Genomic DNA, 24,185 nt, shown 5'->3' on the forward strand with positions numbered 1-24,185 from the left:
CTGGGAATTAATTTCCATTCATAGATATACTGTATCTGTACTTACCTCCTCAACTTTATTTAATTATTACAGTGCTTGTGACTCTGGGAATTATACAATAAAAATAAAAAATGAAAATAATAATCAACAACATGATTCCTAAACACATTGGTTATCCGTTAGCTAAATCAGTACTAAAGGCATACTGGAATACATACTTCTTTATCTACTTAATCCCCAGATCACCTCATTCATATCCACCTCCCAGTTCATGCCTCTATTTGGCCAACTCTTGGCAGCATATTGTATGGTAACCAGGACTGAGGGGAAAAGGTATGGATCTAGGCCAGTAGTGGGTTTCAATTTCGGCCACTACCAGTTTGCTCGTGGGTGTGCTTGTGCTCGTGCACGACGCTTCTGCACATGTGCAGAGATGTCCGAGTGGGTGGGCGGAACCTCTCGTCACCGCTACCGGTTCGCTCGATCCGGGGCAAACTGGTAGCAACCCACCACTGTTCTGGGCACTGTGAATCACGTGAAATATAACTGCAAATCTCATCAAACTTAGAAAAAAGGCTTTCCATCCCTGCATGACCTTTGATTAATACATTATACTTTGTTTAAACAATAGTGGTTGAGGAGGACTACACCAAGAAGACTATATTCAAGTCCTCACTCAACTATGGAGCTTATTGGGTGACTTTTAATCCACCATTATTTCTCTGCTCAACATCCTTTACTTGGGATAAAATGAAGGGAGACTCCTTGTAAATTCCATTGTACCACAAGAACGGATAAAAAGGTTCTAGGACTTGTAGTAGAGAGTCAGACTAAACCAATTCCAGTCCTGCCTTAGCACAAAACCAGCTGGCTAACCTTGTGCCATTCAGTCTGTCTCTCTCAGTCCTAGGAAGCAGGTAATGTCAAACCACTCTCAAAATCTTGCCAATCATTGACATTAACTAAAAGCCACCAAATAAAAGCAGCTGTAGTATTTTTATATTGCTCATATCCAAGTATTAATCACATATAGCACAAAATCACTTTGTTTTATTATATTTAAAATGGTTTACCCAGGTCAGCAGAGACTCCGGGTGACCTTTATAAATCTAAATTATAGATAATTTAGCTTTCTGGAAGTACATTCTGCTGCTCATAGAAAGACCTGCTTCTAAGGAAATATGCACAGGATTATGGTGGAAATATATTACCCAGTGTCAGCCTTCAGGTAAATCAGACCTGGAAATCAATTTGACAGGAAGGGTAAGACTACTTTTACTGAGATTAGTTACAATAACAGAATCTTGCAAGTTTGATTGATTGTACCAGTGGTGGGTTTCAATTTTTTTTACTACCGGTTCTGTGGGTGTGGCTTGGTGGGCATGGCATGGCTTGGTGGGCGTGGCTTGGTGGGCATGGCAGGGGAAGGATACTGTAAAATCTCCATTCCCACTCCACTCCCGGGGAAGGTCACTGCAAAATCCCCAATCAGCTGGGACTCGGGAGGCAGTGAATAAATGGGGGCGGGGCCAGTCAGAATTTTTTCTACCAGTTCTCCGAACTACTCAAAATTTCCGCTACCAGTTCTCCAGAACTGGTCAGAACCTGCTGAAACCCACCTCTGGACTGTACCTCCTCTCCCTTGTTTTGCTCCAATGAATTAAGGAGGGTGCTTCCAAATGTTATCTCATTGTTCTAACCTCACCTAATCTAACCTAGTCTAGGTAATGTTTCTTGCATAAAGTATTTCTGTCAAGATCACATTCCTTACTTTCTACATCTAAGACCTCCAATGAGTTTGATATCTAAGCAGATTTAGCATCCTTCTGTATACTTTCATTTAGTTTTTCAGCATTTCTGCTAAGAAAGATTCACCCAAGCTTCTTATTTCAACAAGTTTTAAATCTGATTTCCCAACACAATTTAGAACATGACCCAACAAACTTTATAACAATGAAATTGAGTCATAATGTATACACGATTTATTCAAATGCTTTTAATGGAATCTATATAATTATTAAGGATACTATAATTATTATTGATAATAACCTATTGGTGGTGACCTTTATGTGAGAATATTCCACTTATTCAGTGGAGGAAGGTATACTGTAGAATGAGGTGGCTGGATGGAGTCACTGAAGTAGTAGGCATCAGCTTAAATGGACTCCAGAGAATAGTAGAGGACAGGAAGGCCTGGAGGAACGTTGTCCATGGGGTCGCGATGGGTTGGACACAACTTCTCAACTAACAACAACAACAACAAAATACTGTAAATTAGGATCTATTAGTAATTTTTTCATTAGAACAAATAGGATCCAATTTGGGTAGGTCACTAGGTTCAGAGGTTTAGTCTTCTGAGCTTTCGGACTCATGCTGGAGCCCATCCTGAGGGAACTTATCTCTCACCTGAATGTAAACTTCTCTCATGCATATTCTGGTGAGACAGAAGTTCCCTCAGGATGGGCTCCAACACAAGTCCAAAAGCTCGGAAGATTAAAGCTCTTATCCTGGTGACCACTTAGATTGGATCCTGCAACATTATCCCTGGACAGTGGTGGGTTCCTCCCGGTTCAGCCCAGTTCTGCCGAGCCGGTAGCGGTGATGATATTACGTCACCAAACCGGTTCTGCCTCCCCTACCCACCCCCACCCCCAATGCATTATTCTTACCGTTTATTTGGCCCCACCCCCAATCTATTGCTGCCTCCTGAGTCCCAGCTATTGGCTAGTGGGAAAAAAACTGTTTAAACTCCTGCTGCGGGGCTTCAAGGGGCCGCCCTACAGCTGAACAGTGTTAAAAGAAAACAAATGAGTAGACCGGCGCCTGCAAAAATAAATGGGTAGACCAGTGCCTGCAAAAAATAAATGGGTAGACCAGTGCCTGCAAAAATAAATGGGTAGACTGGTGCCTGCAAAAATAAATGGGTAGACCAATGCCTGCAAAAATACCAGTGCTTGCAAAAATAAATGGGTAGACTGGTGCCTGCAAAAATAAATGGGTAGACCAATCCCTCCAAAAACAAATGAGTAGTCTGGTACAGCTCTGCAAGCAGTTAAAAGCCTGTTAGACCAGTACCTCTGCTAAATCCTAAAGAATTGTCATATGATCATCAAGTCACGCCCACAAAATAAGCCATGCCCACAGAACCGGTAGTAAAAAAATTTAGAACCCACCCCTGTCCCTGGACATGTATATTTAACTTCATTTGTGAGATCAAAAAGGGTTTCTAGCTTCTTGACTTAACAGCAAAAATGAAAGATCTGCCCTAGGCTGATTAGAGAGAATAGATTTCTGTGGAGAATTAGTTGTGGCAAACTGTGATACAGAAATCAGATTCCTGGCTTTAGCATTCTATTTTATTTTACAGCCTCATATCCATTTTCCTAAGTTATTCTTTGGCACCCAGCAGAAGTTCATAAACCTCAGAATTTTAGTAAAACAAAGTAGATGACAAACTCCCAAATCTGCCTTTCCATCTGTGCAATATACAATTTTAGCCTATTAGAGAATATTGTAACAAATATTAAATCCAAGCTACTCAATTTATTGCTGATAGGCAGCTGCCCAAAACAAAGTACCCTTAATAAAAAGTGGACCTCCCAAAATGACAATGTCCTAACACCACCACGTGTTTGTTATAGATTTATAGATAAACCTCTTGAGTTTATCAGGGATTTTTTCCCTCTCCTTGTTTATTGTGACTGAGCTTTCGATCAGAACCTCTCCAAGTGGAAAGAAAGGGTGATACTTCTACTTATGCTTGGCACCAAAGTCAAGCTCATTTTCTAAGCCACCACACTTCACATGGATTACAAGCGATGTGAATCGGAGTGCAGATTTGTCTGTCGGGAAGAATATGTAATTCTCATTCGTCCCTTTGTAGGGAAAGCGGGTTGTCCGAGAAAAATGGGGATCTGAGGATCCTGGGAATCCAGCAGAGGCCCCAGATATCAGCGAAGAAGAGAAGGATGAGCGGCTTGCTTTCTGTAGAGGAAGAATGCAGATTGCAATTACAATGGAAAACAAAGGAAGGGTGAGCACTTTCTAAATGCCTCCCAAGAGTTTCGGTTCTTGTCTAGAATTATTGTGCTAATTTTAATATATGTTGACAGGGATGCCAGTTTCTGATGCAGAGAGACAGCGGCTGTTCTCTTAACAGCTTCTGGGAAGGGAAACCTTTGGAACAGATTCTGCATCTAAACTGCAATAATCCACTTCTCCCCTGTATGGTAGGACAAAATTGATGTCCAGCTTTATAGCAGCTGTACAAGGAGAAAAGAGAGAAAGTGTTTTGCTGCCAGGGACACTTGGTGATCATTTTTAATGATGGCAACTGGTTAAATTTACAGCAATTCTCTTTGGAGTAAGAAAAACAAGGGCGCTACTAAAAACACCAGGCCATAGAGACTCCTTGCTTTTTTTCCTGGGACATTTTTGTCACTGCGTTTTTGTATTTACCAGATGAGCTCTTATTTTTGAACTCTAAGACTTACCGTAGCTTGCCAAGTTCTTATCAGTAAGCTAACTGCGCATGTCTACATTCTTTCACTTTCTTAATCTTTCTTTGTTCTCCTGCCAAGAGGTCCGGCCAGGAGAGCTGGCCGGGGAAAACGTTGCCAAGATGTAACTAATTAGCTAGTGAGATGTTTTATTTTCTTTATAACAAATAAATGAGTTTTTCTTAGAAAATATATCTTCGGGTTTTTTTTCTTAAAGTATGCTTCAAGGGAAAAGCCTCGATCCACTTCTCTAAATCAAGGTGCAATTACCCAAAAGCAGAATGGGATTAATTAGCACCCTGACAATTTTAGCAGACCTAACTTTATTCCTCTTGTTGCTGTGCTACACAATTTTGTCCCTCATTGGTTGCAATGGCTCATGCTACTTAGCCTAAAAGATCCCAGGATAAAAAAGGACAATTCATTCATCAGCCAGCTTTTATCTCTCAAGTCCTGTTGGATGAAGCTTTGTGGCTGTTCCTGGCCACTCCAGTTCTTTTCCACACCCAGTTTTCCTGAGATGGGAAATGGGCAAGATGACATGGGCTCAGCTCGTTGAAAAACTGGTCCTTCCCAATGACAATGATAATGAAAGAGATTCATTATAATCTACAGTGGCAGAAAACCAGGAGTTTGGTAGCATCTTTTATGACTAGCAAATTGTAATAAAAGGCATAAACTTTCATGAGTTGCATCTGATGAAGTCAGTTTTAATTTCAACTTTTGATAAAATATTTTAGGTGGAAAAAGGGCTACTAGATTCCTGCTTTTTTGCCCAAAACAGAATGATAGGATTAAAATCCCCAGTACAGAAATGGCAAAAAAAAAAGACATTCAATATTTATAAGCCATACAGTAATTGTGCTTTATATAATTTTAATTTTTCAATTTTATGTGAATTGAAACATTTAAATTATTTTTATAGTTTAGCATATTATATGAACTCAACTGACTGTTGATTGTTCAATAAATCACAGCTAAAACAGACCATAACTTAATATATGAAACCAATCAAGCCTACTGATTGTATTGTCTTGAAATAATAATTGCAGAATTTTTTTAGCTCCAAAGTTTCAAGCTCTTGCAGAGTTTGAGGATGGAAGACATCAAATTTGGTGCTGCAAAAAATACATACAAAGGATAAAGCCCCTTAAGAACAAATAAAAAGCTGCTAAACATTTTAATTGCTGAATTTTATAGTTTTTAGGTGATCTTGGAAAATAACAGAATTGGAAGGCACCTTGGAAATCTTCAAGTCCAACTTCCTGCTTAAGCAGGAAACCCTATAACATTTTAGACAAATGGTTGCCCAGTCTTTTCTTAAAACCTCCAGTGTTGGAGCACACACAACTTCTGGAAGCAAGTAACTCCATTGATTAATTGTTCTAGCTGTCAGGAAATTTCTCCTTAAGTTCTAGGTTGGTTTTGTCCTTGACAAGTTTCCATTCATTGCTTCTTGTCCTGCCTTCAGGTGCTTTGGAGAATAAGTTGACCCCCCTTTTCTTTGAGACAGATATTGGGAAAACTGCTATCATATCACCCGTAGGCCTTCTTTTCATTAAACTAGACATACACAATTCCTGCAACCATTCTTCATGTTTCAGCCTCCAGTCCCTAATCATCCTTGTGCTCTTCTCTGCACTCTTTCTAAAATCCCAGTCTTTTTTATATTGTGGTGACCAAAACTGGATGCAATATTCCAAGTGTGATCTTATCAAGACACTATAAAGTGGTATTAATACTTCATGCGATCTTGATTTTATCCCTCTATTAATGCAGCCTAGGACTGTGTTGGCTTATTTTTGGCAGCTGCAGCACACTACTGGCTCATATTTAAGTGATTATCCACTAGGACTTCAAGATCAGCCTCCAGTCTCCTCATCATCTTTGTTGTTGTTCTCTGCACTCTTTTTAGAATATCGTCATCTTTTTTTCTATTGTGGCAAGCAAACTGGATGCAATATTCCAAGTGTGATCTTATTTTTCATTGCCTGCAAGTGTCTACAATAAGCTGAGAACATGTTATCCTATATGAGGGAGGACCTGATTCAGAGTTGTTGTTTTTGCCATTACTTGTATGAGATGTATATGTTGTCATACTTAAAAGGCATATCACTACTGGATTGTGAGCAAGTAGACAGAATGAGTTTCTTTATACATATGTAGCTTGTGCATCTATATAGAAATGCTTCTGAGCACTTGTGATAAGAGAGAATAATATGGAACAGCAGATTTGATGTTTTTCATTACCTCCATCCTCAAGTTTGAAAACCTAAGAGCTAGAAAATATGATAATTATTTCAAAAGGAGGCAATCAGCAGGTTTGATTCCATTTTCTGAGGCTTATTATACCTAATCTCAGCAGGTAGCAGCACCTGCCTATTGAATGGGCTCAGAACCTAAACTGGGTTATATCAGGCCATGGTTTTGATCTGACATCATTGGGAAATGGGATTGCTGGCTAGCCTGGGAAATGACAACAGCAACAATAAAAACCCAGGACAAGGTACTGAACAATTATTTTGAAATTGCTCCCAAGAAAAGTGTAGAAGTGAAACTTGCATTATGGAAGATTTTACTTTACTAAGTGGTTGCTGCTACCTTTTGGTCAGCTGGAGTTTTGCATCCCAGAAATAGCTTGCATAACCAAGCAATAGGTAAACGTTCAAAAATTCTTCAAGCAGAGTTGTTCTAAATGACATTTTGTGGTTATTATCAGGAGACACAGTTCTAGTCTTATAATGATCGACTTGACTGTTTGTTACCAAATCAGTGCCGATTCTTATTGATCATATAGATAGATTTTCTCCACAACGTTTTGTGTCCGGAATTGTCCTTCAGATCAGAGTCATGATTCTAACAGTATCCCCAAATCATGGAGCTGCTTTTCAGAGTTGCTTTCCTTTCTGGAGCTGCTTTCCTTTCTGGAGTCATCACTGGAGCAACCAACCAACCAGATCTCTTCTTACAGGGATTCAGTTTTCCAACAGTGCATCCATTGCTGTTAAAATGGAATCCATGCACTTTAATCTGGTGGACCGCTTCCTCTCTTTCCTTTTACTTTTTCTGGTATTGTAGATTTCTCTAGAGAGCTTCTGTAGCTCTTTACATAATGTATCCATAGTAGGATAGTTTGAGTGTGGTCAATAGTGTCTCTGGGCTGATTTATTTGGTTATTCTTTTCATTCTTTTCTTGACCTTTGTGTTTGTTTCTTTTCATGATATTACCATGGTATCCCCAAAAGCATCAATACCCTTTTTTATCCCACTTCTTCAAATTTCAAATTTTACTTTCACTTCCATGGAAAGTCAACTTTGCAGTAGTAACAGCAACAGTCAATTTACTGTCTCAAACCGTAGTAGGTTACAACATCAGGTTCTACGCTGGAAGGTCTCCCTCTGACAGTACACGTCTTAAGAATGCTGCTTTATAAAGAGTGCATTACTTTATGCTTCCTGGGCCAAGATTTCCAAACACATTTATGACCGCCTGAAACTGATGAAGTGTAAATGATGTGCTGCTGACAGAGAAGATTAACCCAAGAACAGCACAGTTTGTGTGTGTCCTTTATGCTTCGCAGGGTGCAACGCAATGGCAGCAGGGAAGTGCCCTGGCCTCACTTTTGTCTAAAAAGGGAGAAAAAATGTTCCATGCTGGATGGGGAGGCCTGCAGAGCTGTGCAACCCTAGATGGATCCAGACTATTTTTTTTTCAGGCGAGAAGTCTGATGGACCTGCTGGGAATCAAATGGACACACTGAATCAAAGAGTGTAAATCATGCTGGGAGAGACAGATAACAGAGCTGTCTCAGGGTTCTCCGTAACGACCAGCATTTTCCCAGCAACCATGCACCATTGTCCCTGAGCCCAGGGCTCCTGGAGGGAAGAATACAAACATTTGATCCTGGTATTTAAAAGGGATATAAACAGTACATTTGGCAGCAACTGCCTTTTTATGTAAGGCTATGTGTAACCTAGTGCTGCACAGACTCTGCCAGACGATTGCAATATGTTAGATAAACAAAACAAAGCTGGCAGAGAGAAAAGTGAAGAGGCACAGAAGGCCAGGAATCCTACTCTGTTTCTAATTGGGTTTGCTGTGTCTACGGTTTACACACTAAAAGACACTTCACAAAAACTGCTATTCTCGATACCATCTAGGCCAGAATGGGACGCAGCCAACTCTCCACAGCTGACTCGCCATGGGACAACTTGCTACAGGACAACTCACTGCAGGACAATTCAATTTAATTATTTAAAATAATTTTTAAAATATTTTAATTTTTGTCATTCACATTTTATTTTGTCCCTCCTTTGTATCCTTTCTTTAAAGATTCTATTGGACTATTTCTTCAATATTAGTGTAACACTTGTCCCATGGCAAGTTGGCTGTGGCGAGTTGGTTGTTTGAATTGTTGGAACAACGTGGAACTTTTCTGATGGAATACTCTATAAGACAGAGTTAGCCAGAGGCAATAGCAATATGTCCCTGACCTGCAAGGGGAACATTGTCTTCAGAACCTGACTCTCAGACTTTTGAGATTTTGTGCCTGCATGATGCAGTGTGATTTTGCTTAAAGTAAACAGCTGTTAACTACAGCTGTTGATTAATTAGTGCCAATTTATTTATTGAATATTTTTACTGCAGTTTTCCTTAAGTGCTGAAAACATTTTATTTATCAAAATCAGAACAGTCCGACTTGTAAGATTCTGTTATAATTACCATGCTCAATAAAATCTGCTTTAGTCATCCTATGAAGTTGATTACATGGTCTAATCTATCCAATGAGATCGACATCCTCCTTTTACAACTGCTATCACTTATTCAGGAAGGAAAGAAACCACTGTAAAACAGTGTCCTTAATTTCTAATTCTCATAGGCATTCTAAAGGACACCATATTTGGTGATATGAAAGCCAAAAAAGGACCAGGAGAGGTACATTGTCCCATCAAGTTCCTGACAGAGATCATCCATAGGGTGACCATTGCAATTCTAGTTGAATATCCAGGTCTGACTGAAAGGGGTTTAAATAATTTGTTTTCTCGTCATCAGGATTCTGTAGTTATACTTCTACAATTAATTAATTAATTAAATTCTGGGCCAGCTTGCCAGAGGGCAATTCTTTCCCCTTTTTTCCAAAAAGCTTTTTCTAAATGGGGAAGGTTAAAGACTGGGCAACAGTTGCCTAATTAATTGGATACAGGAGGAAGTTCTCATTTAGAAGAGATATTCAACCATCTTCTGCAAGGTTTCTCCTATCCTGAGATGGTGTAGACCATCTCACAGATTGAGACATTCATCCCCAATTCTTGTGTTTTCCAACGGAGCCAGGTGAGACATGGATTTAGCCTACATGAGATAGACATCATTGCATTATCTTCTTCCTTGGAACCAACAAGTCAAAATGAAATCCAGATAACATTGAGGAATGTTAACCACTCATCTCCCGTAACACCATTTATACAGAATCCAAGCCATCTCATTCATATCTTCTCACTCACCCATTTTCAGCAAAAGACCATGAGATGTTTCCAACCTTTATAAAAATATTTGTTGCCTTCCGACTGATTAAACGGTTCAGTTTCACCATTTCAAAAGTTCTGCCATCTTTATAATCCCAAACTTGGTAGCTTAACAAGATTGGTTTCTTTATGGTCAAAAACTTCAGCTGATGATTCCATACTTGTTATTAAAAGAACATGACATTTCTAGTGAATTCACAACCCATTCTTCTAATCCAAAATCATGGTACTCTAAGGGAACCCCAGAATCTAGCAAACTCTGATTTTAGCACAACCATTTAGCATCTGATGCTATTACTGTGGAGAAAAAAAAAAGAAGAACTAGGTTAAAAACTAAAAACATCCTGGATGGAAACAAGCAGGGGTGAAATGCTCCCGGTTCAGACCGGATCGCCCGATCTGGCAGTGATGGCGGCAGGTGGTTCAGAGAACTGGTAGCAAAACTCCCTGTAGAAAAAATGGTTTTAAAAGTAAAAAAAAAAAGTTTTTTTTTAAAAAAGTAAAAAATTGGCCACACCCACTCAGTCACATTAACCCCCCCACCACCACCAAGTCACACCCACAGAACTGGTAGTAACAAATTTTACATTTCATCACTGAAACAAGGAGCACTTTCTCTAAACCAGAACTAATAACAATCTGAACAAGGGACTCAATTGGCATATTGGTCGCTGGAATCAGCGAAAAATATCAGCATATGCAAATCAGTGTCATCTTCTGTCTTTCTTCTTTCAAAGTTCAAAGTTGCCCTTCTAACATTATGGATATTGTAATGTAGAAAATGTAAGAAAATTGTACAATGAAAATCAAACATTATGTAAACCCATACTTTATGAAAGAGAGAGGTTGGATGTAAACCTGAAATGGAATTTCCATTGTGCAATTGCTCTGTGTGTCTATGTATGTAAGAATTTTGATATTCAGATAAAAGGTTCCCAGGCAATTAGCAGGAATAAAACTCATTCGTTCCAGCTTGCTCATCTTCTCAGTATCCTGTCTTTTTTTTTAAAAAAAACCACCCTCCAGGGAATTGAGGGTTGGGTTTTTTTTTGTATTTTAGTTTTCAAATATAAAGCTGGAGGACGGATTGATTTTGCACACATACAGCTTTCAACCAGGGTGTAAAAATTATAAGAAAGATGTAAAATTAGAAAGACTTTTATATAGGGGGCTTTGAACCAGCTTAAGATATTGATTTATTAATTTGAGGGTAGGAAGGGTGCTGATTCTTTTTGTCTCTTGCATGGCACAAAATGTACTCTCTGCTCAGCAGCTCAGCCAGTCAGGAACAGAAATTACAATCATATTGCAGCTCCATATTGTGCTGCATGTGAAATTACATGTCTTCACCAGCAGCTGACTATACAGAAACTAGATTTTACCTTGGCAAATACATACTCCCACCCTTGCCAGAGAAATCTGAGGATGGTGCAGCGGTGCAGCGAGATGTAAGGACATCCTGAGTCCACAAACCCCTTTTCCTGGCTGTTATTGTCCCACCCTGCATGTTCAACCTGTTTTTCTGGCTCAGCATCTGTAAATAAAATTGCTGCTGCCCTTTTTTCACTGCTGTTATTGCCTGCTAGCCAGTCAGTTAACACACAGAAAAAACCTTCCTTTCCTGCCATTCAGATCTCTGAAGGTGCAGCTGCAGGGGTGGGCTGCTGGGGGTTTGCAGGGGTTTGGGAGAACCTGTAGCTAAGATTATGTGCAGTTCGGAGAACCCCCAAATCCCACTCCTGGCTGGCCCCACCCAACCCGCCCCTCTCCTCCCAGGAGTCCCCACATGGCCCGTTTTGGATGCAGGTAAGTGCAGGGCGCGTACAGAGGCTCGGGGAGGGTGAAAAATGGGCCTACCAGACGTTTGGGCCTGTTTCTGGCCTCCAGAGGGCCTCCGGAGTCTGGGGAGGCCATTTTCGTCCTCCCGGAGGTTTGAGGAAAGCCTCTGGAGCCTGGGGAGGGCAAAAACGCCCCCCCCGTGGTGTAGGTGGCCAACTTGGCCACACCCATCATGGCCATGCCCACCCAGCAACTGGGCAGAGACCTCCTTGTTAAAAAAATTTAAGCCCACCCCTGTTCATCTGTGTATCCCTTTAAAATCGGTGTTTTTCTCTAGCCTAGCAATAAGATGAACTAATTAAGCATTGTGTTGGAAGGATATAGCCAATGAAGGCATTTTAACTTTCTTATTGGCTGCACAGCCTCCAAGTAGCAGTTGATTTGTTCAACTGTTTTATCAAAGAGATAAAATATTTATCTAATATTTATATTTATATAGCTGCCCGCCTCAGCACATGAATCAGGACAATGGCCATCATCAATAGCAATAATAGTTAACAAGGAATAAACAACAATATTATAACAGACTCTGAAATGGCATATGTATGTCTACAGTTTCAATTGACAAAGATAGCACAGTGCTATGATACTGTGGCCATCATTGACTATCTGGGATATATTGGGAATCTTCCAAATCCTAGAATTCCTCATTTGGCCCTGTGGTCCATACCTGGACACACCATTTGGCTTTGTGAAGAATGTAGAGAGTTACTATGTCCAGGATTTTAAAAGTGTCTTTCAATTAGTGAATCAAATCAAATGGAAATGTCTTAATGCCATGCGGAAGCTGGTTCTCTCTATGCATTTTTGAATGAACGTGCTGATACAGATAATGGCCAAGCTTTTAGTTACAGCCCTGCTCTTCCTTTGCCAGCAGACTTGAACAGAAGGGATTTGCAGGAACCTTGCTCGTTTTCTTCTTATATGATTTTCTTCTCCGTTGGATAAGTTCATGAAACAATCTGCATGGTCCCTTTTGTTCTATCCATTCCTAATTTAAAAAAAAATGCTTGTTTTTTCTTGTAAACTCTGTGGGCTTTTCCCACGTCTACGGAAGCCTCTTTGTTTCTGAAAAAATAAATGAGACCTTCCTTCTTTATTTCTTTAGACAGATGAAAGGAAAACCTCAGAGAGGAAGTGGTCTGGTGAAGACAACCATCCGAAGACTGCACACCTCAGAAAGGTGAGGGTTGAGCCCCACATTCGGTTTTGTTTACTCTCATACACATATGCATTATAAACAGGATCTTATTTTGGGTTCTTTTGCTTCCCAGCTACATAACCATGAATTTAACCAAAATGTGTCTGTTTTGATGTACTGGTGGAAGGTGAATTGAAGGTGACAATATTTCTTTTCTACACCTGAACACCTGAAAGTGAAAGTGTTCACTTGTTTTTCAGTTTGCCCATTTTATTTTACTTCTGTTGTTGTGCCACTGCATTTTTCACGTTATAGATCATGTGTAAGTGTGGCCAGTAACAGATCAGACAGTGAATAGATAAACCAGTATTTCTCAAGCTGACTTCAATTTCCAGAATTCCCTAGTCAACATATTGCCTACTGGCTGGGGAATTCTGGAAGTTGAGTTCTAAGCATCTTAAAGTTACCAAGAAACACTGAGATAGTCCATCCATTAGTTTACATCCATTTAGATTTGATTATGAGATATTGTTTTTGATGGGCAAATGCCAATTTACAGAATTCTAGAAAAATCATCATCATCATCATCATCATTCTTTGCTCAAGCATGGGATATTGTATCATTTTATCCCAACAAAACTACACTGTGAGACAGATTGGGCTGAGAATGGCTGTCCCAAAGTTACGTGATGAACTGTTATTATTGAAGGTAGACTTGAATCTGAATCTCCCCTGTCCTATTCCATTAAATTTCTTTACCCTGACAGCTTAATTGACAGGTAGTCAAGTAATGAGCTAGACAGTACTACACAGCTAGTCAAACCTAATCGATGTCAATAAGGTGAATACATTTGTCAATCTAAAGTGCTTGTGCTATGCATTACCATTTTACATGTTTAAAAAAACACCTCTTTTGAAACTCATTAGTCTAGTGATTAAGGCATTGGGCTAGAAACTGGGAGAGTTTGAATTCTAGCTCTGCTGGGTGACCTTGGGCCAGTCACTTTCTCTCAGCCCTAAGAAGGAGGCAATGGCAAACTACTTCTGAAAAATCTTGCCAAAACCCCCCGGACTTAATCAGCCAGTTTCCAAGAATTGGAACAAATGAATGGGAGGGGGGGGAGCATTTATATACTGTACATATACATACACATCCAACAAATGAAATAACCCAACAAATGATGTGTTCATTTTAGTCATATAAATATATACATGCTTGGATTAACAAAACAAATTTCTATTTTACCGTATATAAAATGCTCATCTGAACCACCTTTGTGTGTTCTATTTTCTACAAAAAAGGCACAAATAAAGCCTGTGTGTCACTAGTAGTTACCCATAATAATTATGCTAGTGAGAAATGGATGAGAAGAAAAAGCTACAGTCTAAGTGATTGTGACAGAATTCAGCCCAGACTGAGATGCTTTCTGAGCATATTTCAGGTCTGCTCGTGGTCTCTTTCACCACATCAGTCCTCAGCCCTGAGTAGCTGTTAGCTCAGGCTGTCACAATGCCATTCAGTACAAGTCCACCAGAGGGTGCAAAATGTACGGTATGGCCATTGATAAGGTATCCTTAGCTGAGTGTCACAGTTCAACTCTCATGCTTGCCAAATCAGCTCTTTAACTTAACCACGCTGCAGCTAAGATGTGCCAGGAAGGGAAGGATCCACTTCATTTGATCCATTTGCCTGAGATTTGAAATGTTTGATTCACCTTGAAGGACGATAAAAGTCTTATCTGTGAGATTTTGTACAGGCTGAGACTCTCTGTACAATCTGTACAATTTATTTATTTTATTTATTTGATCAAATTTGTATACAATCAGCAGAACAGCTTTCCTATGCCATCAAACCATGCAAACCAGGGGTGTCAAACTAGATTTCACTGAGGGCCACATCAGGGTTGTGTTTGACTTTGAGGGCTGGGGTGAGCGTGACCAGGGTGGGCGTGGCCAGCTTCACGTCACTCGTGTCAGCGCCTGTGGTGGCCCGAGGGCTCTGCCAGCGAAAATGAGCTCTCGAGCTCCATTTTCATTGCCAGAGGCACTGTGAGCTGGTCCTTCACTGTTTCCAGAGTGGCCCCGCAGGCCAGATCTAAGCACCCCATGGGCCAGATCTGGCCCATGGGCCTTGAGCTTCACACCCCGATGCAAACCATTCCTTCTCACAGCTATGATAAGTTGCTTTCTTGGATCTGAGATGCTGGGGTCGACTCAACAAAGAAAAAACTAAGCTGGATTCAGCATGCAAGGACTACGGCCTATGAACGCAGAGGGAGAGCCTGACTCCTTTGAGCCAAGCAATGCTCTTAATTAACTGAGCAGAAATTGAATCAGCCTCCCTTTCGTAGAGATGGTGACTCATTAAGACAGCACAGATGAGCTCCTTTGCCTGTCCCAGCAGAAGACAAAGGAGTACAATGAAGCCGGCTAATTTCACTCCCTTATGGCCTAGCAGGCACAGCTGTGGCCAAGCTGAGCTTGAAAGGTAAACAACTCCTTTCCTGACAGTGATACTCTCCTGTTCCCATCATTGTCAGAGACCTCTTTCCAGTAAAGTTGGAGTGCTCCTTCTCTCTCATCCAGCCATGTGTGTTCAGCTGAAAATGCGTATGCAAAAATATTTGTTTCCTATTCTAAACACCTTGAAAGTTAATGCTATGTTCTGTAAATAAATATTGTTTCACCCAATAACAACTTATTTTTCCTATCCCTTTTATACTTGGCCTTGGTAATATGCTTGCACACAGAGATGCCTCCACTTCAGTCCCTGGGGCACAGCTCTTCATTTTTCAATAGGGGGAAAAATATTACTGCAAGAGAAGGTTACAGCAATGCAGTTCAAATACAAATGCAAAGAAGGTGGAAGCCATCAGAAATGGTTGCTATTGTCACAATTTAAAGGAAACATCTCCCAATCCTTGGCTTATTCTGGGAAGGGAGCACTTTATTCTATTATCCCCAGTTCTTAGAGCAGGGGTGTCAAATTTGCGTCGTCACGGCAATATCACGTGACATATTGGGACTTTCCCCCCTTTCACTAAACCGGGCGTGGGCATGGCCAGCTCGTGACGCATCTGGCCCACAGAACATGAGTTTGACAGTCCTGACTAAGAGTGAAGTAGGAGGGTTGAGTCAGTGGTGGGTTGCCCCTGGTTCAGACTGGTTCGCAAGAACCGGTAGTAAAACCGATGGGAAGCTCCGCCCACTGACCCGGACGTTATCATAAGTGATCTGTGCACCCTTAGAAGCTTCTGCGCATGCACGTGTGAGCACGTGTGGGCACAATGTGAACCGCTAGTAAAGGTAAGTAGAACCCACCCCTGGACTGAGTGTCTTTTGTATTATTTTATTACATATTTTTATCTTGCCTTTTTAAATATGTAATTCAAGGTGACAAACGTATCTAATGTTTGCCTGCCTCCTCTCAAAGGTGCTTTTTCAAAAGGCAACTGGATTTTGTTTTTTTCCTTGAGGAAGACATTTCGCTTCTCATCCAAGCAGCTTCTTCCATTCTGAACTTTCAGAGATAAACATTCAGTCAGAATGGAAGGAGCTTTTTGAGTCTTCCTCAAGGAAGAAAAACAAAGCAAAACTAAGTCCAATTGCCTTTTGAAAAAGCACATTTGAGATAACCATGACCGGGCTGACTGAGAATCTCCAGACACTCCTGTTTTCCCCTCCTTTTGTTGGGAATCCAAAAGGGAATAACATGTGCCAAGAAATATTACCAAAGCATAAGTATAGTTCAACTATGGATTTCCCATGAAAATACCATAGTGATGGCTAGCAACGTGGTCAGTTTTTTTCTTGAAGAATGGCCATGGGTGCCTACAAAATGAACTATTTTAATCTAGCTTGATCAAGTTACCGTCTGGGTTTGTAACCATTAAGTCAGAGATGGCCCTTGGGCTGCTTCATGGTTTATTTTCAGACTTGGAATGTCCGAACTGACTCTTCCCAGGGGGGTTTTTATACAGAAAATATTCCTCTGGAACAAAAGTTTCATCCTATGCTATAAATACACCTCTTATTTCTCATGCTGCTTGCTTACACCCTAAACTCCCAGTTCTGGTAGGTAGTGTCAGCCTCCTCTGGAACCGCCTGTGCTTCGCCGGACAAACACCACACACGCACACTCAAAAGGTGAGGGTATCTGGTTTAATCATAGCTTACACGGTGGTCATACAGTAAGCGCTGAAGTTCTTCGATGAGAATTAAAGTCGGAGACGGCCGGTTCTGCCGTTTATCTGGTTTTATAGAACGCTATTCAAGCGCCCCACCTTCGCTCTATTACAGATTTAAAGTAACTGCGCTACCTATCCCATTCTGGTTCGGTGCAGGTCGCCATCTACTTCCGGATTTTCACTGTCTTCTTTCCGTCGAGATATCTATCGGCCCCCCTGTTCCCCTATACCGTCCACTACCTAATATCACCATGCCATCTTAATTGCTACAACACCCCCCTTCACCGTGTCTTTGTTCTTCTGGTCCATCTTGCTCTGGATCTATACAGTTGCTCATGTTCAGACGGTTCATATTCCCCAGGATCTTGTGTCGAGGAGTTGTCTGACACTTGACAAGTAGGGCATTGTAGATTATGAGAAACAATTAGGAAGCAGACAGAAATCAAGATGCCAGAGGGATCTTATTATAAACTTATCTTGGGGCTTGTAAAGCCAGCAGGGTTTTTCCAATAGTTCAAAAGGAGCTCTTAAACTTCTTCCTTCCCCACCTTCATCTGACTCAGTTTGTCAGGCACTGCTCTGTCTTTTGGTAGTGAAGTGAAGCCTTCTTGTTCCTTTCCCCTTGGCCCACCCACACAGGTGAGTCTCCTTGGAAACAGGTTTCCTGGTCTTTAATTTTCTTCCCATCTATTTTGATCTGCAATAAAATAGAAGGAGATTAATTCTTGTTTGGAGGAAAAGTGGGGGTGGCAAGGGGAAGGGGAAAGAGATGGGATATTGAATTACCCACAGGAAAATAATGTTGTAGGACAAGCTGTATATTTGGCTCTCTACTGGATATTCTTGACTTGATAGAGCAGAAAATTGCTGGTTGGCCCCAACCTCAAATGGATTACAGGAAACTCTTGCTGTGTTGATGGTTTTTCCTTCAGATACATTTTTTTTTTGTTTTGAGTTGCCTTTTTCACCCTTTGTGAAATGTTTAAGGTCTTTAAACATTTCAGCAAGACTAGCATTCGGCTGCTACAACAATAAATCACAAGGCTATTGGAGGCTGGCAAATAATTATCTCCTCAAGGAACATTGCCTTGGCTTGTGTACTTGTGTATTTGATGGTGTTTAGTACACAGTGTCATCTGAGATCCCTACAGTGGAAGAAGTTGGCTATGTACATTTAAGTGCAATAGAATAGTTAAAGGTGTGTGAAGTTCCTGGTTCAAATCCCACTTGCAGCCAGAATCACTGAAACTATCCGGCTGAAAGTATTTTTTCTGAAAAGTTTGGGAAATCCACTTTAATTACACCTGTCCTTGGATGTGTCATATGCAAGATCTGAAACATTTCCAAAGTAGGCCCAGCCATGTAGACTTTAAATTTACCATTTTGATATCATAAGAAGTGTTCCTAGTTTTGTACATGTCCATTTTGGAAGTGCAAGTTAACTCCCACTTATATAAGTATGAATGGTTTGAATAGTTCATGACAGATAACTCAGGCAATAAAAACCTTTTCTCATTACTTTAGGATAGGGTTTCCCAATGTGAAAATTTTCAAATATGGTGGACTACAATTCCCATCTTTACCAGCTCTTACGAGACATGGGGATTGTAATGCAATATAATTTAATGTCACCAGGATAGGAAAGGTATGCTAGGCTCCTAATTTTGAAAAATCATGACATATATTTCTCTACCTCAGAGCCTCCCTAGGCTGAATTCTCAGTGAGTTAAATAACTATTACTATTCAGTGATCCAATTTGAGAATTAAAAAGCTTTTATTTAATTCATCTAAACAGTGAATTTAATTGGGACCAGAAACTATAAAAGGGAAACTCTGTGTGTGTGTGTCTTAAAATTAATTTTTAAAATGCTTGCTTTTTAACTACTCTGTTCTTGAAGAAAGACTAGAGAATCATATAGAAAGAGGTTTCTATAGACCATCTATATTTATGGCCTTTTTGGTTTTTACCATCCTCTCACAATTATCTGGGATATAGAATCATAGATTTTCAAAGTACTACAGAGGTCATCTAATCCAACCTTCTGCTAAGTTTGTTAATAAGTTGACTACATACCTAACAAAACCCAATTGATGTATGAATATTACGGTATATGTCAATCTGAAATGATCATGCTATGTATTTTAGCACTACCATTTTGTATGTTTAAAAGGTATCTCTTTTGAAACTCATTTTTTATGTAGTGGTTAGAAACCAGGAGACTGTGGTGCTAGCCTTGCCTTTGGCATTAAAGCTGGCTGGGTGACTTTGGGCACTCTCTTTTAATCCAACTTTCCTCAAAGGGAAGAAGGAAGGAAGGCATATGAGATACACTCACCGCCTTGAATTATTTGTAAACATAATAAAGGTGAGATAAAAGTAAGTAAGTAAGTAAGTAAGTAAGTAAGTAAGTAAGTAAGTAAGTAAGTAAGTGCTGGATCTACTAGAGCATTTCCTGACAGATGAGTATCCAGCCTCAGTTTGTGAAGGACAACTCAACAAATTATGTGGCGATCTATTTCATTGGCTGAGAGCTTATGTAGTCAGGCAGTTTCTCCTGATGACCATCTTATCATCTACATCCTTGAAATTTGAACTCATTGGCTCTAATATGGATTCTCGGAGGTAGTAGAGAATAAATTCACTCTTTATTCTAGTGAAAACCTTTCAAATATTTTAAGACTGCTATATTCTGAGTTAAGGGATTACAGAGTCAAAGAAAGGGAATTATTATATCTCCTTTAGTTGTCCTTTAGTTGTAGCCTAAACACACCTGGATCCTTTAACAATTCTTCATAGAGCTTCATTTTCAGATAGTATCTTGGAAGTCCTCCTCTGAATTGTGGAGATTTTGAATTTTGAACTATGGAAATAGGTGACACATTATAATATATTAGGAAGTTTTGATACTCAGAGTCTATAAATACTGGGTTGCATGAAGCCTATGGATAGATGGATGGATAGATAGACAGGTAGGATAAAATTGCATTATTTCATATATCAAAATTTTCTACCTGTTTGTGTATTTTATAACAGCAGCAGTTCCTGAATTATATTGCCTTGGCATGTCTATGATGTATGTTTCATATTGCAATGATCTTTTTATAAAACCATTACTATTTATTTGCTGAGCACTCACTGTTCCACATTTTAAGAACTGTGTCATATTTTGAAATGGCCATGTCCTATAAAATTGAAGATAAAGGAGGAAAAGATCAGCAGAAGACAAATGAAGTGCCAGATCAGCAAACTGACTTATTTGATTAGAGAAAGGACAATGTTTACTTTTATTGGTTACTGGAAAACCCTGAGAGACTTCTTTGCATAAAAATGAACAAAATGAACTTTGAGTTGTGGTTCTGATGATTAAAGGGGTTAAATTTTAGAAAGAAGAGAGTCATGATGTAACTTTAGAGAAAGAGGTTCAAATATAATTGTAATTATAACTGCTGTGAAGACTATAACAATCTGCTTCTTTGTATCTTTCTCTTTTTGTCTACTACTACTTTTTTCCTTATTGCACTTTTAGATTTTTCTTTTCTTTCTTTTATTTTTCATTCCTTTTCTCTGTTCTGTTTTAGTTTCTATTAGTACTTATTATTGCTGTAAAAACTTTTAATATAAACTGGAATGCATTAAAGTCCACACAAGATTGGTAAGGTTGAGAAACACTGGAATATAGAAAGTCTGACTGGGGAAGACCATTCTAAATTGATATGAAATGGATCCAAATCTAGCATTGCCTATTTGTTGGCAAGCATGCCTTTTCTTTTCTTTTCTTTTCTTTTCTTTTCTTTTCTTTTCTTTTCTTTTCTTTTCTTTTCTTTTCTTTTCTTTTCTTTTCTTTTCTTTTCCTTTCCTTTCCTTTCACTTTGTATAGCTAGATTGCTATATAAATGAGTGAGTGAGTGGGTGGGTAAGTGAGGAAGGAAGGAAGGAAGGAAGGAAGGAAGGAAGGAAGGAAGGAAGGAAGGAATTACATTTCAGTCAGGGAAACTTAGTCTATGTAACATGGTGGTTAAAGGGTTGGAGTTACAGTGAGGAAGCTCAGGTTCAAGTCCTTATTCAACTATGGAGTTCATTGTGTAATGATTTCTATTTTCTCTTACCTCAGCCTATCCACAGGGCTTCTGTGATGATAAAACTAGGAAAAAATTTCCACATGCCACCTGGATGTCTCAATAGAAAGGCGTATAAATGCAATAATAAAATCAAGTAAAAGCTAAAAATGATTCTAATAAACCACTCTTAACGCGTTGTATTTGGCATACCCAGGGAATGCTTTCATATTAATTGGTCATTCTTTTTTTCTATTAGGAAAGAGAGAATTCTCTGCAGGAGAGCCCAGTAGAGAAAAACTGCACCCTGGCTGGGAGAGAACGGTCAGAGTACATGCAATGGAAGAAAGAACGGGATCAGATTGATCTTGAGCGGCTCACCCGCCACAAGAATGCAAGGGGCGAATGGCGACGGGCTTGGGATGTAGAGAAAACCAAGGGCATGTAGGTTATCTTCATGTTATCTCCCTTTATGGCATAGGACCTGGAGATCTGAGGGACCACCTATCTCCAACTGTTTCTGCCCATCTAGGATGTTCTGGCAGAGTGGGTGTGCTCCAGCTCTCCGCTATTAAGTGTTGTCATTTTATAGGACCAAGAAAGCATACCTTCTCTGTCATGGCACCAGTCCTCTGGAACAGTATACCCAGATAGAGGGACTGTGCCCCCTTTCTTGGGTTCCAAAAAGCTCTGTTTGGTTGGATGTATTATGATTTGATTGTTTTAGTACAAGCTGCCTATTTTTATTGTTTTGTATTTTTAAGTCACCCAGAATCTATGGGGGTGGGTAGCTATAATAAATTTAAAATAATAATAAAGCAGGTAACAATAAGACCTGGCAATGGCTAAGAGTAAGAAAGTTGAAGAAAGAGACAGAGAAGCTGAGTTTGGCTACATAAAACTAAGCTTTAAGAACATTCTGCGTACAGTACAAAACCAGAATTGAGAAAACAGCAACAGATAGCAATTGCAACTGAAGAGCCTAGTCAGCTGCTGCAAGAAGATCACACAGACTGACCTCAAACAAATAGCAACAATGGTGCATTGGAATATCCTCAAAAAATACCATTTGCCTCAGTGGTGGGTTTCAAATTTTTTTACTACCGGTTCTGTGGGTGTGGCTTGGTGGGCGTGGCATGGCTTGGTGGGCCTGGCTTGGTGGGCGTGGCAGGGGAAGGATACTGTAAAATCTCCATTGTTTCCCCAATCCAGGGGAAGGTTACTGCAAAATCCCAATTTCCTCCCGATCAGCTGGGACTTGGGAGGCAGAGAATAGATGGGGGCGGGGCCAGTCAGAATTTTTACTACTGGTTCTCTGAACTACTCAAAATTTCTGCTACCGGTTCTCCAGAACTGGTCAGAACCTGCTGAAACCCACCTCTGATTTGCCTGCAATCAAGAACTGGAAGGATCACAAAATAGACAAAGTAAAAGAAAAGGAAGAAACTAAACTGCTCTGAAACTTTAGAATTCAAACAGGTAGGCACTTGTCACATAACATGCCAGAGTTAACAATTATCAATAAGAAAGACAATGAAGTCTGCAAAGTCGATGTTGAAGTACTTAGTGATAGCAGAATCCAAGAGAAAGAACTGCAGAAAACCACAAAAACCAAAGACCTGAAAATAGAAATAGAACGACTGTGGCATAAGAAGGCAAAGATAGTATCAATAGTATTTGTATTTGTATTTATTGAATTTGTATACCGCCCTACTCCCGAAGGACTCAGGGCGGTGAACAGCCATAAAAATAAAACATGGAAATACAAAATTTAAAATAGAGATAAAACAAATTAAATAAATTTGGCTGAACCATATTTAAAACCCCAATAATTTAAAACCAAATTTAAAATTCCCATTTAAAAGCGGAGAAGTTTAGGTCAGGCCGGCTTGCTGGAATAGGAACGTCTTAAGCGTGCGACGGAAGGTACGCAGATCCGGAATCCTCCGTATCTCGGGGGGGAGCTCGTTCCAGATAGTAGGTGCCCCCACAGAGAAGGCTCTCCCCCTGGGGGCCGCCAGTCGACATTGTTTGGCCGACGGCACCCGGAGGAGCCCCTCTCTATGGGAGCGTACTGGTCGGTGGGAGGCTATTGGTGGTAGCAGGCGGTCCCGTAGATAACCAGGTCCTAAGCCATGGAGCGCTCTAAAGGTGATAACCAAAACCTTGAAGCGCACTCGGAAGACCACCGGGAGCCAGTGCAGCTCGCGCAGGAGGGGCGTTACATGGGAGCGCCACGTCGCTCCCATCACCACCCGCGCAGCTGCACTCTGCGCCAGTTGGAGCCTCCGAGTGCTCCTCAAGGGGAGCCCCATGTAGAGAGCGTTACAGTAGTCCAGACGGGAGGTGACGAGGGCATGAGTGACCGTGCGTAACGAGTCCCGATCCAGAAAGGGACGCAACTGGCGGATCAGGCGAACCTGATGAAAAATCCTCCCGGTCACGGCCGTCAGGTGCTCTTCTAAAGACAGCCGTGAATCCAGGAGGACACCCAAGTTGCGAGCCCTCTCCGTGGGGGCCAATGCTTCGCCCCCAATAGTCAGCGATGGCACCAGCTGACTATATCGGGACGTCGGAAACCACAGCCACTCGGTCTTGGATGGGTTGAGTCTGAGCCTGTTTCTCCCCATCCAGATCCGTACGGCCTCCAGGCACCGGGACATCACTTCAAGGGCATCGTTGGGGTGGTCTGGGGTGGAGATGTACAGCTGGGTGTCGTCAGCGTACTGATGGTACTCCACCCTGAAACCACGGATGATCTCGCCCAGCGGCTTCACATAAATGTTGAACAAAAGGGGCGAGAGGACCGATCCTTGTGGCACCCCACATATAAGGGGCCTCGGGGTCGACCTCTGCCCCCCTGTCAACACAGACTGCGACCGGTCAGAGAGAAAGGAGGAGAACCACCGTAGTACGGTGCCTCCCACCCCCAACCCTTCCAACCGGTGCAGCATGATACC

At 40.8% G+C, this 24,185-nt stretch overlaps 2 protein-coding genes across 2 annotated transcripts in view; one reads left to right on the top strand and one right to left on the bottom strand.

The window, feature by feature from the left end:
* The window catches only part of CCDC9B (coiled-coil domain containing 9B), a 56,294-nt gene that overhangs the window by 15,102 nt on the left and 17,007 nt on the right, over window positions 1-24,185 (top strand). The window contains exons 5-7 of the mRNA XM_070940132.1: window positions 3,863-4,012; window positions 12,949-13,023; window positions 21,485-21,669. Of these exons, the coding sequence (XP_070796233.1) occupies window positions 3,863-4,012; window positions 12,949-13,023; window positions 21,485-21,669 (410 nt within the window). The remainder of the gene's footprint in view (window positions 1-3,862; window positions 4,013-12,948; window positions 13,024-21,484; window positions 21,670-24,185) is intronic.
* Window positions 17,833-24,185, bottom strand: part of INAFM2 (InaF motif containing 2) — a 52,974-nt gene continuing 46,621 nt past the window's right edge. The window contains exon 2 of the mRNA XM_070940146.1: window positions 17,833-17,865. The gene's annotated coding sequence lies outside the window, so the exon portion shown is untranslated. The remainder of the gene's footprint in view (window positions 17,866-24,185) is intronic.

This window comes from Pituophis catenifer, unplaced genomic scaffold, assembly GCF_029215685.1.
Source record: "Pituophis catenifer annectens isolate HBS135680 unplaced genomic scaffold, rPitCat1.0.hap2 SCAF_1, whole genome shotgun sequence".
Lineage (NCBI taxonomy): Eukaryota > Metazoa > Chordata > Lepidosauria > Squamata > Colubridae > Pituophis > Pituophis catenifer.